The 16,153-nt window shown below is 33.4% G+C and overlaps 2 protein-coding genes and 1 pseudogene across 2 annotated transcripts; 2 read left to right on the top strand and 1 right to left on the bottom strand.

Moving 5' to 3' along the window:
- The first annotated feature begins 214 nt into the window (after nucleotides 1–214).
- On the top strand, nucleotides 215–2,083 carry LOC105172007 (Ribosomal L38e protein family). Its single transcript, XM_011093326.3, has 3 exons — nucleotides 215–355; nucleotides 1,322–1,505; nucleotides 1,907–2,083. Exons 1-3 carry the CDS (start codon nucleotides 353–355, stop codon nucleotides 1,927–1,929), a joined length of 210 nt encoding a protein of 69 aa, XP_011091628.1. The 5' UTR covers nucleotides 215–352; the 3' UTR covers nucleotides 1,930–2,083.
- Nucleotides 2,084–5,441: 3,358 nt separating this feature from the next.
- Nucleotides 5,442–7,110, bottom strand: LOC105172008 (UPF0481 protein At3g47200-like; annotated as a pseudogene).
- A 1,931-nt stretch (nucleotides 7,111–9,041) lies between these two features.
- On the top strand, nucleotides 9,042–13,365 carry LOC105172009 (S-adenosyl-L-methionine-dependent methyltransferases superfamily protein). The gene is made up of 5 exons (XM_011093328.3): nucleotides 9,042–9,339; nucleotides 11,050–11,192; nucleotides 12,510–12,691; nucleotides 12,843–12,956; nucleotides 13,028–13,365. The coding sequence occupies exons 1-5, from the start codon at nucleotides 9,106–9,108 to the stop codon at nucleotides 13,153–13,155; spliced, it is 801 nt and encodes a 266-aa protein (XP_011091630.2). The 5' UTR covers nucleotides 9,042–9,105; the 3' UTR covers nucleotides 13,156–13,365.
- The last annotated feature ends 2,788 nt before the right edge of the window (nucleotides 13,366–16,153 follow it).

Genomic DNA, 16,153 nt, shown 5'->3' with positions numbered 1-16,153 from the left:
TAATCCATTAAATTTAACATTTGAAAAGATTTATTGATTTCGGTAATATATATAAATAAACACCTTACCAATTTATACCAAACTTTTTTATCATGCATTTAATTAAAAATAATTGTATCAAAATATCAGGTGCAGCATTTTACAAGAGATTAAATAAAAGAAAAGCCCATAAGAATGACAATTAAATCATAATGGGCCTTTGGAAAACCACAGGCCCAGTAGGGTTTTATTCACAAAAATTGGGCAGTATATAAAAACTCCATACTAATCGACGAAGCCCCAGACTTAGGGTTTCGGAATTTCCGCACTCTTCCTCGCCAGCATCCGCCTCTGCCATACTTCGTCTGCGAAAATGGTACCCAAACTCTTACCTGTCTGCGAATTTGCTACGGTTGTACGAAATGAACTGTTTTTTTTTTCTTTTTCTTTTTGTGTTTTTTTGGTATTTGACCTTGATTTTGTGCCGTTTAGTAATCTTTCTGCGCTAGATTGTTTTGCATTTTTCGTTGCTGGGGACGAGGTTTTATTTCTCCGTATTTTAGGGTGAATTTGGTGAAGTAGAGTGGTCTATTTCTTTAGTAATGAGTCGATGGTATAATTTGTGTGTAATGCTGCAATGAATTTTGTTTTTTAATGTGAAAAAAGGGGCGTTGAGCTGGATTTAGACGAAAAATTGAATGGGGCTGAAGTGAGTGATTTAGCCACTTTAACATGAAAAAGCGGATCTAGTTTTTCGGATTCAAAATTTTGCAGGATTCTTTCTTGCAATGAAGCAAAAGAAAGATGAGAACTTTTTTCTTATTAATTCAACTGTGATTTTTTAATTGAAGTATATATGCGATATACCAAATAGCCATGCTTTTTCTGTATCTCGCGTTGCTTGCGTTTTCTTTGAATTTGTTGCAATGTTGTGTATATATCTGTATTTGGCACGGTTCCCCTTATTTATTTATTTTTCTTTTCAAAAGCTAAAGACATTGATCCCGAAATATCCATGGAAATTTAATATTGTAATGCTTCATTTGTGCCTTCTTAACTGTTCATATTTTTATACTAGTTTAGCCTGGATGCTACAGAATGCAGCACATGGTAACATGAACTTGGATGTAGACTGTCATTTTGGTTTAGGATTTGTATACTGGGACTGGTTTCTGAGTTATTTTGTTATCTGAAAGCATCTTATTGATTATTTGTATGGTTTTTGAAAGGCTATGCTCTGGTTGATATCCTGGAGATGCCAACTAGGATTTAGATTATGTCCGTCCGACAAGTTTTTGCATGTTTTCTGACTCTTTTGTTTTCATAATGTTATCATCTCCAGCCGAAGCAGATTCATGAGATAAAGGACTTTTTGCTCACAGCTAGGAGGAAGGATGCACGATCTGTGAAGATCAAGAGGAGCAAAGATGTGGTGAAGTTCAAGGTTAGGTGCTCAAAGTACCTGTACACCCTCTGTGTCTTTGATCCGGAGAAGGCTGACAAATTGAAGCAATCCCTTCCACCAGGTCCGTTGGCTAGAACCTATTATCCCATTAACTTGTCTGCTTGAAGCAATTTTAAAGTTCTAATTTTAGAGACTCTGCAATTTGTCCAAACTTTGTCAAGAAAGAACATGACAAGTAAAGTGAATATCTTACCTGGTAAAATATATTCTTGAATATCTCAGGATCCTTGTTTAAACAATATTTGAAGTTTGTTAGGTTTTCCTCTTGTTGAAAAACTGAAAAAAAAGATCAAGTTGAAGTTTGTCTTGTTCTTGAGAGATTTCTGGTTTTTACCAACAATTAATTAGATATTGGCAAAATACTGCTTTTGGTTGGCTCTTATGTTTTTGCTACACTTTGTCTATTTGCTATGCAGGTATAGAGAGTCTAAGATGACTTGTGTTTGTTCACTTTGTTTGCAGGTTTGAGCGTGCAAGACCTGTGAGGTGGAATTTGCCTTTAGAAAGTGTAGTGTGTCGAAAGAGATTTTGTTTGAGCTTTCTTAACATTTGTTTTGAAGACTATTTTGGATGAATTTTAAAGAGACTCGTTTGTAGTGAAACCCCTCAAGATTTGGTGATGCATTTGGTTTTGCAAGATGATGGTTTAAATTTTGTCGTTCTGCATGTACTAAGTTTCATCAAGCATCTAATGAATGCATTCAACGTTAAACATTTATTTGTAGTCCAATTAAAAATTCGATATATTTATAATCGGGCGTTTCCATAAGCTTCTCATTGTCATTTTAAATTATGTGTGCTTGAGTAGTTTAATAGGATTATTTTGGTAATTGCAACAGTTGCTATGTTATTGGGGCTGTCTTTTATGTTTGGGCATGATCTGCATGAATGCCTGTTATCCACTTTCCAATTGCTATACACGTTTTTTAAGGGGGATAGCTACTCTATCTTCCTTTAATGTTGTGTGTAACTACATAAAGATATTTTGCGATTTGAAAAATTATATCCTTTAGGTTTGTATTTGCTTATCAAATAACTCTTATGATTAATGAAAATTTATTGAATTTGTTATATTAGTAAAAAGTGGGATAAAAGTTTATATTTATCTTTTATTAATTTATTGTATATTAAATAAATTTTTTTTTGTCAAATTATCTCTATATGTTATTTGATGTTAATGTATGTGAAGAGGTATATTTTTATCGATAATTGAGTCGGAAAAAAATTTATAATAAATTAATAATAAATCAATTAAAGGTAGTTATTAATTTTTATTCAATTTTTTTGTTAATATTAATAAATTTAAAAATTTTAACCAACAGATGAATCTATTTGTTTGACGGAAGTAAATTTTACAAGTGTTATCCAATTTTTTGAATCATAAAAAATCTGCGTCATTGTACCAAATACTAGCATTTGCCCTGTGTTTTGCATGGTGACAATTTTTTGCATAGAATTAATTTAAGTTATATTATTAAAATTGTCTTTTATTATCAAAAAATTATTCTTTATTTTTTATTAGAAAACTTAGAACAAAAACAATGTTCTCTTATTCAAATTACACCAAAAAATAAATTTAAAAATCTCTTCTGATATTTTTATAAAAATCTAAATCCACTAAAATTATTTAAACTTAATTTGATATCAATTATTATTAATATTTTAATGAGTCATATTTATTAATTTTAATTTATATTATTAGAAGAATTATTTTTCTAAGAAACGTATTAAAAAAATAATCTTTATCCAATTTACAATAAAAAAATAAACTAAGATGGTACAACAAATTATGCCACCAAGAATTCAAGTGGGATATAAATTTTTTTCTAGATTTAAAAGCTATTCACCAAAAAGTAGACTTGCAAAAATAATTTTGAACACATTAATTTAAATATGTATTTAATATATTAAGAATAAAATTTACCCAATAAGTCAATAAGCCAAACAATCTTTAAAGATAAATAAAATAGACAAAGATATATATATATAGCACAAATATAGCATAAATAATTGTCAATTAATTTAAGAATAATATTTTACTTATAATTGATATTAACCATTATAATTTTTGTTATAGGACTTCTTAAATAAAACCAATTATAAGCATGTACACATATAAAAATAATAATAAAACACGATAAAATAGTCATAAATATAATAAAATTAAAAAAGGATAAAAAAACAACTAAAAGGATAGAAAGAAAATAATTGTATTTCTTTTTTTAAAAAAGAACTTCTCAGAAGATAAATAAAAATATTAATTGATACGAGGATAAAATCTAATTTTAAAAATTCTGAAAGGTTTTTATTAATTCACAATTACTTAAATTATTAAAATTAGCTGCTGTAAAATTTAAAAGACATGTAAGGATTCAAAAATAAAAAGTAACTAAAAAATAATTAAGAATTTAACAGAAACAAATGGACTAAAAAAAGTAAAAACTTAATGATGAGAAAGAGTAATTAATAAAAGTTAATGTAATTAACTATTGATATTTATAGAAGCAAATGTATGTGGCAAATTAGATGAAAATTAATTTGTCCATCTCACATGACATGTAGAAGAGAAATGGAAACATTGATTGATTTTTATTTTAAATAATATTATAGGATTAGAAAATGAGAGTGTAATTATCCCTTTTTTATAGCCATTTCTACTGTAGGCCATATATTTTTATCTTAATTAACCCTATATAATAATATTACAGACTCGAGAAGAAACACTAACGTATGATTTTGACCAGTGCAATTTATCCCTCAAAAAATAAAATAAATTCAACCATACAAAAATCTATCTCTACTTATTTGGAAACATATCTAAAACAAAAAATCAGGAGGTGCTGGCAGGACATCACTACATTCAGGAGGTACTCGGAGATTCTACATCAACTACCAGTTGTGCATGGTGGTTTGGATCAAATTCTGTGGCATGCTGGCTGGTCCACCGACTGTAGTTTCAATATTTCGCCTCCTATCATCACCAGGGCTCAAAGTAGGCTGGTATTCACTGCTCTTGGGGCCCTTCAAAATTCCCAAACACTTTAGTGTTTTGGTTGGCCATCCTCGATAGACTGTCCATATTAGACAAGTCGTGGCAATCTTACTTGGGCACCTCCTGTATCTTGTGTGCTGATGATGATGTGGAGACGCACAGCCACCTGTTCTTCTGATGCTGCTATTCCCGGCATTGTTTGGAGGCGATTCGACGTTATGTGTGGGTTCCTTGGCCAAACCGTTCTTGGACTATAGATGTTACTTAGGCTTCATCGCGATGGAGAAGGAACAACATCATTAATGCAGCTTACAGAGCATTACTTGCTTCTATGATCTATCACGTTCGGATAAACGCAATCGTCGTCCGTTTGAAAGCGTGCGCTGCGATGCACGTACTCTCTCTGTTATTATTATAGATGATGTGCGACAACGGATTATTAGTACTGCTTTATCTTTCTCTGTTAGTTCATGTGTGCTTTATCGCTCATAGCGAATTCCTTGGCCTGTCGATGGTGAAACTAGAGAATGATTCATGATTATATTAAATTGGTGTATTTCTTGTTGTTTAATGCAAGTTACATTTACCAAAAAGAAAAATACAATATTCTATTTTACTTTCGACTATGTTTGAGATAGGTCAAAACATATTGTATCTTTGCCTATTTCTTTTTTTAATTTATTTGTGTGACTTTTTGGTCTTGGGTTTTGTATATATATAAAATACATACACACATATATAGAAATATAATATAAAAGAAACATGATTTGACAATAAACATTAATTTTTATATACCAAAATACAATATTAAACACACAACACTTGTATATATATAAAAGAGACATGATTTAATAATCAACGTCTTTTGTCTTTCAAAATACATAATCAAATATACAACACTTACTTTAAATTATTTCTAAAAACAAATACAAGCATACATTATCTCCAACACATATTTATTTATCTTTACTTTTTTCGTCTCTATCTTAGCAAAACACCGAAAAAAGAATCCAAACACTCACATTGTTTCCAACATTCTCCCTTTATTTTCATACAACACCCCTAGACCACTTTAAAAGATTAAATCCAGGCACTAGGATGATCAAGTTTTTCCCTTATGACGATGATTTATTAGCTCGACGGATTGCGTAGTAACCTTGAAGTGAAGCAAGACCGAGCGCAAAAATGGCAGCAAACAGAACAGTTCAAGGGCTCCGAAAATAAGTATGAAGCAGCTCAGCCACCCACGTCTTGGCCTTGTTGCTGCAGTGCTTCTCAATTCTCATCTTCACCTCCAGAAAAGCATCTCTGTTCTCCAGTCCATAAGTATCCATCTCTTTGAACATTTGGACAACTTCCTCGTTGCTGAATGTGGTCCTAAATATGCCCTTTTCTTGCAGTTCCTTCACGTCGTCGGGGCTTTCAATGAGCGATTTCATGAAGTTAACATAAGATGCCACAGGAAACTCAGTGTAAGCACCTGGAGACATTTCGAACGCAATCATGTTTGAATTGAAGTACTTGAAATGGTCCGTGATATGGCGACTGGGGAAGCTGAAGCTTCCCATGAAAGCAGTACGACTCGAATTTGATGTCTGTCAACAAGTCAGAACTCGACTCAAAGCGAATGCCCTTTGCCTTGAGATCCATCACCCAACGACGCGGACAGCTGAAGTTTTCCAAATTGTGGCCGGTAGTGCTTTCTTTCTGATTCCTTGATATCCATCTGAGCCAGGAGATGAGTTGGATGAATTCGGGTTTGGGTTGTCTAACTTCATGATTCTGTCTCCTTTTGAATAGGGTTAGATGCCGGATCGCCAAAAGGTGCACGGGTTCTGGCAGCGGAGATGTAAGCACACCCGGGCATCTTCCACGTCTGAAGCTGTCCAAGAATTGGATAATCCAATAAGGTATCTGATTCTCGAGGAGATGTAGATCACGGACAACCAATCTCATACCTGCAAATCCAAGAGACCTATAACCCATATCAAAGAATACATCATTACCATCCATGGCATCATTGATGTACAGTATCAAACAAGCATCGGCAAGCATCATTTCAGCCAATTCCGTGTCATCATACACATCACCTGAGACTCCCACATAGCAATCCCGGATACGATCAATCCGCCTCAGAATATATGCCATGAAGAAGGCTTTGTTTTTGCCAGTCTCTGGAAAGAGCAGGTCCAGGGCTTGACGCTTCAAGTCCTCAGCCTGGCGGAGATGGTCTATGCCATGATGGTAAGGGCCGTATGAAACAATTACGGGATCATAAAAGTTTGAGGTCCGGTTGTTCAGACGCATTTGTGGGGGCACTCTGTGCATTTTGCGGGACACAACCAAAGAGGATCCTTCCTGACCGGGGATTGTGATCCTGAAAGAGGAACAGACGCCAGCTTCCTCCTCAGTAATTTCACCTGTTGATGAACTCATCGATTGCTGGCTAGAATTAACAAACATCGAAACTAGTTGGCTCAGTATATATATGCCGGGATGGATTTTTATATAGTACGCACAAGTCAACCAACAACTTCTATGATGTCTCCTGTAACAGCGGAAAATTAATGAAGTTTGAAAGAATGTGTCCTGACAATATATAAACCTGTACAAGAATCCACCCGTGCAGCTGAGTTCATTCTCCCTTTACAATGAAATGGATGTGTAACCACTTGCTGTGTCTGAATATGCTTAGAAGAGTAAATTAATTACCAGTTATATCATCATTTTGAACTAGTAAGGGTTGACATCTTTAAATAAAGAAGATTGAACAAGAGCTTGTTCAATTTCATAAATCAGCAATAAACATAAAGTATATTTAAAAGAAGATTAAAATAATGCTTAAATGTAATTTCGTAAAACAAGGACCGTATAAATAGGAGTAGCAATTTATGCCTTGTATCTATCAAAATCTGCACGTTTATTGCTCTCTGACCATTTTACCCTTTTGATGATAAAGCTTTTATAGTCCACTTTCATGCTCTTAGTTTGGCCAAAATGCATCCTGAAATAAAAGTAAACTTCCATGAATTCATACCTTATTTTGATCGTCTTGCTCTCCGAGTATCCCAAGTTCTCAATTTTACGGACTTCTTTGAACCACACTACTATAACAAATGGTCCGTAAGTACTTGGCTCTTTCAACAGCACGCAACACAGTCCTATTTTATTTTCTATCTTAGGGCGTAAAAGGACTCAAATGCAGAAATTCAATAAAATATTTGGTGGAACAAGTTGAATAGAAGTTTTTACTTTATTGAAGAAATATATGAAATATTATATATATATATATATGTTATTTCCTCCGTTGGAGGAAACAACTTTTTAACTTCTCATATAAAAGAATACTTGGCTCGTTAGGAAAACCCCATAAAACTAAGAATTAAAAACTATAAAGATTTGAAAGCTTAAACTATTATATTTTGAAGAGTTGGAGAAAATTTATGATGTTCATCATCTGCTTTATTGCCTCTTTGCTTATAACCGTCCACGAATTTCAAACGCGAACTTCAGACTTGTTTGTTGACGACGTTACTGCATTCGTCATCTCCTTGTCCTTTCCAACTATTGGTCATAATGACTTATTGGCCTGAAATTCGGAGCACCATGGGCATTGCATTCAATTGGGCACAAGATGCTCCCAATTCGAGTAAGGGCTCAACCTCTTCCGCCTAGCCATTTTTATGGGTATCAAAATATTAAATTAATTATAAATTTAAAATATATATACTATTGGATGTTTTCTTATATTTAATATTTTTTAATAAATACTTGTTATTTACATACTTTAGCTTACATGTCGAAAATATAGAATACAATAATATATGATGTTATATAATATTTTAATATTTATATTTTATATTTTATAATTTGGTAACAATATACATATATATTTAAGTATTTCATATTGTTATTTAAAATAATATACGATTTTGTGACTATAAATCTTGCAACTATAATTTTATCAAAAGTTATTTTAATAATATAAAAAAAATCTATTCTTAATATATTGGAATCGCTAAAATCATGCGTAAGTAGAGAAATATCTAACTTATACTTGTGGACTTAGCATTCCCAAGAAATGTTTATGACTATTTATAAATTATACTAAGTATGTGTTTAGAATGAATATAGAAATATTCATCCCATTCCCAATTTATTCGCTTATACCAATCATACCCAAATCAAAGTTTGAGGAATGAGAGGAGGAAGGGGACTATTTTTGCCTTGAAAAATTAGGGTTTTTCTTACTGTAATGTCATCCACCCCTTTAAATAGGGGAAGAAAGCCTTCTTTTAGTGATTTTTATAAATGTACATATTTACATATAATATATAAATATATAAAAGAGAAATATAATTTGACAATAAACATCGATTTTGTCTTCTAAACTTCAATATCAAATCTACACTATTTATTTAAAATATTTTAAATTATTTCTAAAAATAAATTTATATGTAGACTCTATGTCCGACGTAGATTTATTTATTTCTATTTTTCTAAAAAAATGATAATATAATTATTTCTAAACAAAAATACTCATAAAACAAAACCAAATGACCCTTTTCTCCCCCAGATTAAACATGGGGTTTATCTTGCAAGATTTAGAAGTTTATGGGTTTTCAACATAAACAAGAAATGGGTAGATCTAGAGAGTAGCAAAACGGTGATGGCGGAAGGAGCAGCGGCGGACGAGGAGGTGGAAAACGTGGTGGCGGGCCTGGGGTCATACAGAGGCAAAGTGGGATTAGTAAGTGATTGTGAAGAGGAGATTATGCTTCTTTGGGCTATTCAGCAGCCGATTTTCTCTAAGCACAACGCTTTTGTCAGTCAATCAGCACTTCAGCTCCACATTGATGCTTGTGGCCGCTCCCTCTCCATTCTCCAGTCCCCTTCTTCTCTGGTTCGTCCTCTTCTTCTTGTTGGTATTTTTTTCTGGTTTGAAGTGCCAATTGTAGAGAATAATTATTAAGAATAGGATATGCTGCGTGATTCTTGTATGTTACAGTCTGTTCGGTGTGTGGGGGTGCGCGTCTCTGGAGATTGACATGTGGGGTTTTACTGTAAGAATGTGTTGCTGGTTTCATTTTGTTTATGAACCCATTTGAGGCTGGAGTGTCAGTACATGAAGACATTGATGTTAGTACTTTTGCTGCAGTTTTGTACTATGGTTTTTCCAGGTTGAGAAGGTTTCCGCAGCACCGAATTTAGAGTAGTCACAGTTTTAGAAGACTTCTTCTTGAAGTATCAAGTAAGGTTGCTGAAAGGTTAAGGATTTTATACATATAGTTGTCTCAATCTTCAGTTTGCTTAATTGACCTTGAAAACCAAAGACATGTAACCTCTCCAAGTGTTAGTGTAATAAAGTGTGACTTGCTGGTCTTGCGGCTCCATTGTGTCTCTGCTGGCAGAAGTTGCATTGTACATTTGAGACTCTACATATACTCGTATAGTATAAAAGTCATGTGCATGTCCTGAATTCAAAATGGAGATGTGGATTAGACTTGCAAGTTGATCAATCATAACACATATGGACTAATAGAAGTAGTAGTAGTTGTATGACCTTTCACTAAATTCAAGTTGTGGGTTTGACATGCCATCCTGTCACATATTGAAGTCCTCCAGCTTCTTATTGAATAGGGGTGAACTGGGCAACACCCGTTAGTTTTGTATTACAGGAAATTTTCACGCCTAAAACCAAACTGTGGAGATAAGTCTATAACAGACCTACAGATGCCTCTAATTACCCCTTCATTTAAATCAGTTTGGTAGAGATTGTAGCTGGTAACAGTTTGCTGTGCGGCTTGTCATACACTATTTATGTAAGATGGAAAGATATTAGTTGATTATTTTCATATTTCATTTCATATTTAAACTCTATTTCTCTGCTAGAGTAGTTTAATAATTCCAAAAGGTGGGCCTAAGTAAGGTAAAAGTCCAAATACATTATGGGCATATGATTTGGAACTTTGGCTTGTGGATTCTGGCTTATACAACGATTCAGCTAGTAAAAGTTTTTCTTACATTGTTATTCGCAATTCAATTAAATGAAAATAAAATATGTTCAGTTTTATTTGTTGGTTTTCTGTTTCTGCATGCTTAAGTTAGAATTGACATGCATTTGTAATTAACCTAACACTTTGAAGTGACTTAAACAATTAAGAATGCTGGAATGGAAGGAACACTAAGTTTTCTGGCATGCCGTATATTTAAAGTGGATAATTTGTCAAGAATCAAGAATGATCCGTTTTAGATAAGTGCAAGATCACAACAGTATCTAATTGAGTGTTGTATTTTGGAGCAATTTCCTCCTTTTGCCATTTCTCCACTTGTGTAATTCAATGATATAAATAGGTGGACTTTGTAACCTCAAATTATAGGGGGACTAACATGATTTTGCCATTGACTTGTTGTCCTTGGACTAGACCAATGAGCAAATATCTTATCTTTATCTTTTCATTTTTGTTTTTAGATTATTCATTAAAATTAACATATCTATAATGCCAAATTACCTTGAAAACTTTCAGCATTAGCAGAAAGCACATTTCGCTTTGTTCTTGATTCATCACTCCCTTGTAAAATAGTTTGGTGATGATTCCCTTCTCATTTGCAGGGCACTCCTGGTGTAACTGGTTCAGTGATGTGGGACAGCGGCATTATTCTGGGGAAGTTTTTAGAGCATTCTGTGGAATCTGGAAAAATTTTCCTCCAAGGAAAAAATGTTATCGAGTTAGGCTCTGGCTGTGGATTGGTTGGGTAAGATTTCACGAATAGTCCTAAGATTTATTCATGAATATTGTTCTGATCATTTTCTTGTTCTGCCCATGCATAGTATTTTTTAAATATTGTGAGGCCAGAAATATACAAGTGTACAGCACTGAAAAATGTCAAAAAAATTATCCATTCATTTGCTGATCTTGATTAAAATGCTTTGCACCCTCGTTGTACTCCACCTTGGCACTCTGTGTCCTTGAACCGAAATTTAGCATGTTCACTGGCAAATCATAAAACCATACAATCCACTTTATTCACATTTCTGCTTGAGATTCCCAAAAAGGTGAGCGTGACTATTGCCAAAAGGAACTCTGATGGTAAAATGGTGATTTTGAGTTTTTAATTAATATGTTGAGTAGAAATGGGTTCTGCATTATTACTCTTCTTTCCCGAAACATGAACATCCCTTGAGACATAGTCTTCTCTTTCATGTAAACCTCTAATCCACTAGTGGCATCAAATTCATGTGCTAAGTGGCTCAAATTAATGCCTTGATAGGGTGTGGCAAAGAAAATGGTCAAGCAAGGCTACCTTTTCATGTGAATGGGATCATCTGCCTTAACTCCATTGGTGACTGCAAGCTCATGTCTTGCACAGGATTTCAATTTTCATTTTTCTCGTTCAGTTTTGTAGAGAAGTAATGGTCTCTATTAGATAATACTTGAAGTTTTCCCATTAGCTATGCATCATTAACGAAAATATGCTTGGTGGAATAGATATTCTGCTCCTCAAACCTTTTATCTACTACCACCAAAAGCTGCATCTTCTGAGTAATTACATGTAGGGAAACAAAAACCAGTGCGTTGGACTGCTGAACTACATCTGCTGACTTACCCTGATAATCATCACACAGAGTTAAGTGCATATGATTTTGGGGGTGGCAAATTGCTGAAAAACAAACAAATCGACTCAGGAGGATTCAGCTCGAGCACAATCTTGAAAGTTTGTTCCAGCTTATTAGTTAACATAACAAACTGAACTCGAGTATTTTTTGGGTTCATATTGCTAAAGAAGAGTGTTTCATCCAAACTTAATCCAAGTTTCTTGAGCTCGATGTATCTTTGTAGTCTGAGCTCAGTTAGTATAACAATAAAGACAAGCTCAAAGAAATTGTTTGAAGAATTAGAAACCAATGAAACACTGTCTTGGCCTCAGCTTGATTCCTTCAGACTAGTATAAATTGTATTCATCTATATTTTTGGTTTTTATAATACCTGTTTCTTACATTAGCCAAGTCCAAGCAGTGTGGGATTAGGATTTTTCTTAGTTGAATTTAATCCTAAGATATGTGTCTTTCAGTTGCATTGCTGCTTTATTGGGAGCTCAGGTAATTCTGACGGACTTGCCTGATAGACTGAAGCTATTAAAAAAAAATGTCGAAACTAATCTTTATGGAGACGTTCGCGGGTCAGCAACAGTGAATGAACTAACATGGGGAGATGATCTGGACACAGATTTCACTGATCTTTCACCTGATTTTGGTAAGATAATGATTTCCATGTCTGGTAATGGAGCATCAATTTGTGTGGTTGTGATGCCTTGAAACTTGTTTCTTTGAATGATTTTAGAATGAAAAAATACAACATGCTAGTCTAAATAATTCTCATTCTGGAAAAAAAAAAATTATGACAGTGGTTGGCTCGGACGTAGTATATAGCGAAGGAGCGGTACTGGATTTGATGGAAACTATAGTAGGACTCTGCGGGAAACAAACAACTATCATTTTGGCTGGAGAGCTTCGAAATGGTATTAAAACTTTCGTAATTTGATGATTCCCGAACACTTCAAATGTCCTCATGCAATCATTCCTGTCACAGATGCCATTCTCGAATACTTCCTGGAAGCTGCAATGAAAGAGTTCATTGTTGGCCGTGTTGATCAAGACCAGTGGCACCCAGATTATCGCAGCTCACGCGTTGCTATATATGTTTTGGTGAAGAAGTAGAAGAGACGGAATCAATCATATCAAGAGAGGCTTGTGTCGTTCTCTTGATGAATTTAGCTATTGTACTTATGGAGTGTTTACAAGAACTGTTACTTTTACAAAAGTGATTTTTGTCGAAAAAATTAGAATTGTAGCAGAATTAAACTTGTTTAGTGTTTGTAAGAAATGTGAAAAGCATATAAAAGTTAAGTTGGATAGTGGTTATGGAAATATCGCTTCTAAAATAAATTTAATTAAAGATTATTTTGGCAATGTGTTAAAAGTATATTATATTTGCTCTTGTTTGTCGTTAATAAATAGTTTTTCACAAAAATAAAAATTTTACTTCGATTAGTATATTTTTTATTTACTTTTTTGAAAAATATTAGTAGAAAATTTGAATGTTTAATTTAATAATGCTTTCACTAAGTAATATAATTGTTGATTCACACATAATAATTGAACTTGCATGATTACAAACACTAGAAAAAAAAAATTTAATTGGCTACAGTATTATGTTATGGCTAAAAATTGTAAATAATTATTCTTAACTACGATTAAATAACATCAATATAAAAAAAAAAAAAATTTCCATAAAAAATTTATTTTCCACAACTAAGAGTTATAATTAAAAAAAATATTTGTCATAATTTTTAGCTATCTACGCAAAAATTGAGGCCAACAACTGTTGCGTGGTCTTAGTCAGTAACTATTTGCTAGAATCATTTATGATTAACCATTGTAATTTGTCATTGTTAAATGTCATATTTCTTGTAGTGAAACAACATTGTGTTTTTTTTCGGTAACGGTAAACTGCATTAATGAAAAATAATAGTACAACATGATTCAAGCATCAGAAGTCCCTTCAAACCAAGGGATCCTTCATAGTCCATAAAGTCCCCGTGTACTAACAGCTGAGGGGAGATTGTGACTAAGTATAGCAAGCCTAATCTCATCAAATATAATTTTCATAAATATGGAACAAGAGCGGTTGGTGTATTAAAAGATTCGTTGGTTCCGCTCTTGCCATAGGTGATAAACGAAGGAAGCCAATAAAGCCCGAAATGACGCACTGACAACGTGCTTCCCCTCCACTTGGTTGACATCCACTCCACATCAGTAGCCCAAGATCGAGCGGGCCATTGGAACCGTACAAGATCCTCCGGATACTTGCGAGGCACTGGCGAGCATAACTGCAGTGAAAGAATAAGTGATCATGGGTCTCAAGTGATCCGTCTTGGCATAGGACACCATGCCCCTCCAGTGTTGGATAGCCAAGGTTTGTCAAGTGTAGTAAGCTTCCCAAAAACAGCTAACCATAATATAAATTGATTGCGGGAAATCTTGAAAGGACCCCAAAATAGTGAATACCAAGCTACCTTGGGTCCATGGGGGCGGAAGAGGCGATATGCAAGGCCGTTGTGAATATGCCCCCTGTAATCGCCATACTATACAGTCTCCTCCTGGCTGAAAATCGATGTTTGGGAGTATAGGTGAGTGAAGAGCAAGGATATGACGCCACCCCCACGAACCCCTGCTGTCACTAACCGTCCAAATAGTCTGATTGACAAAGCGAGTATGGAATACCCAATCAACCCAAATGAGTCATGTTGCCTCGTAATAATCTTCCATAAATGTTTGAACATGAAGGCTCGATTGAGAGCAAGAACATCTCTCAATCCGAGCCCACCCTCATCCACGGATCTGCAAATGGTTTTCCAAGCAACTTTTGGGGTAACCCGTACCAATAGTACATTTTCAAATAAAAGAGCGCAGACGCTTCTCAAGTCCTTGAGGACTGTTTTTGACAAAATAAATGTCGATGCCCAATAGGTATGATAGGACAACAAAACATATTTGATAAGTTGTAACCTACCAGTGAAGGTGAGTCGCATCCATTCCCATCCTCGTATGCGACTATCAATCTTCTGTAGAAGAGGAGCGCAGTCCCTAATCAAAATACGAGAGGCAAGGAGTGGGAGTCCAAGGTAACGGAGAGGTAGATGGCCTTCACTAAATGATAGCAGTTCAAAGGAGTTGAAACAACATTGTTTCAATAATTAATTATAGTCATTTTTTAATGACAGAGGAATCATATAATTAGATAATATAGCAAATAAAATATAAAATTTTTAAAATATTAAATATGTGAAAGTGTAAATTTGAACATTGTTAAAACTACTCAAATTATTTCAAAAATTCAGTATCGACTTTCAATATGCAAATTTAAAAATAAATTAAAATCGTGATACTGTCTTTGGGATTGACCTTTGGCAGCTTGATCATAAGTTTGGATCAATTTAGAAATTTTTTTAGCTCAATTTAATGATTGAGGTATTTAGAAAGCTCAATCCAAGTTCAATCTAACAATCATCAAAATCGTATTTTGTAGTCTAATTGGGTAGGGCGGGTTTGGAAGTCTTTAGTATACAGTCAGTTATATGTATAATTATATTAATATTTTGCGACAATTTGTACTTTTGTTATATTATTTTGTCATAATAACTACATTTTTCTATAGTGCTAATTATCAAAAAATATGAGACACCAATCATTATGTTTAACAAAATAAACACTTATACATTATTATATGTTTATTTTAAAATAATACAAATGATTATAAAAGAATTTACCAATTATGAATAAGATTGTGAAAAAAATTCTTATTTTGGTATATAAGAAATTGATCGTGATAATATATAAATATTAAATTAAATATTATTTGAAATAAAATAAAAATAATTATTAAAACAGATTGTAACAAAATTATAATATCATTTATTTCTAGTTCTTGTATGTATCAACTGTATAAAAAACATAGAAGATTGTCAATAATCAAGAATTAATGAACTGATTGATCTTATTTACATATTTATACATATATTACACAATACCAATAAAAGGTATCATAATTATTATTATTGTCTTGAATATTAGTTTATGTATCATCAAAATTTTTGTATAAACATATGAAGAATAATAGTATATTCTTCTTCTTCTTTTATTATTATTATCATTA

The sequence above is a fragment of the Sesamum indicum genome, linkage group LG10 (genome assembly GCF_026168435.1).
Source record: "Sesamum indicum cultivar Baizhima isolate 11 linkage group LG10, ASM2616843v1, whole genome shotgun sequence".
NCBI classification, from domain to species: Eukaryota; Viridiplantae; Streptophyta; class Magnoliopsida; order Lamiales; family Pedaliaceae; genus Sesamum; species Sesamum indicum.
This window is presented reverse-complemented; position numbering and strand designations above follow the sequence as displayed.

What these genes read in the sequence shown, in the direction of transcription:
- LOC105172007 (XM_011093326.3), top strand. An exon ending in GAAGCAATCCCTTCCACCAG is followed by an intron (nt 1,506 to 1,906) that starts GTCCGTTGGCTA and finishes CTTTGTTTGCAG; the next exon opens with GTTTGAGCGTGCAAGACCTG.
- LOC105172009 (XM_011093328.3), top strand. Translation starts at nt 9,106, where the DNA reads ATGGCGGAAGGAGCAGCGGCGGACGAGGAGGTGGAAAACGTGGTGGCG. An exon ending in TCTGGCTGTGGATTGGTTGG is followed by an intron (nt 11,193 to 12,509) that starts GTAAGATTTCAC and finishes TGTGTCTTTCAG; the next exon opens with TTGCATTGCTGCTTTATTGG. An exon ending in GGCTGGAGAGCTTCGAAATG is followed by an intron (nt 12,957 to 13,027) that starts GTATTAAAACTT and finishes TTCCTGTCACAG; the next exon opens with ATGCCATTCTCGAATACTTC.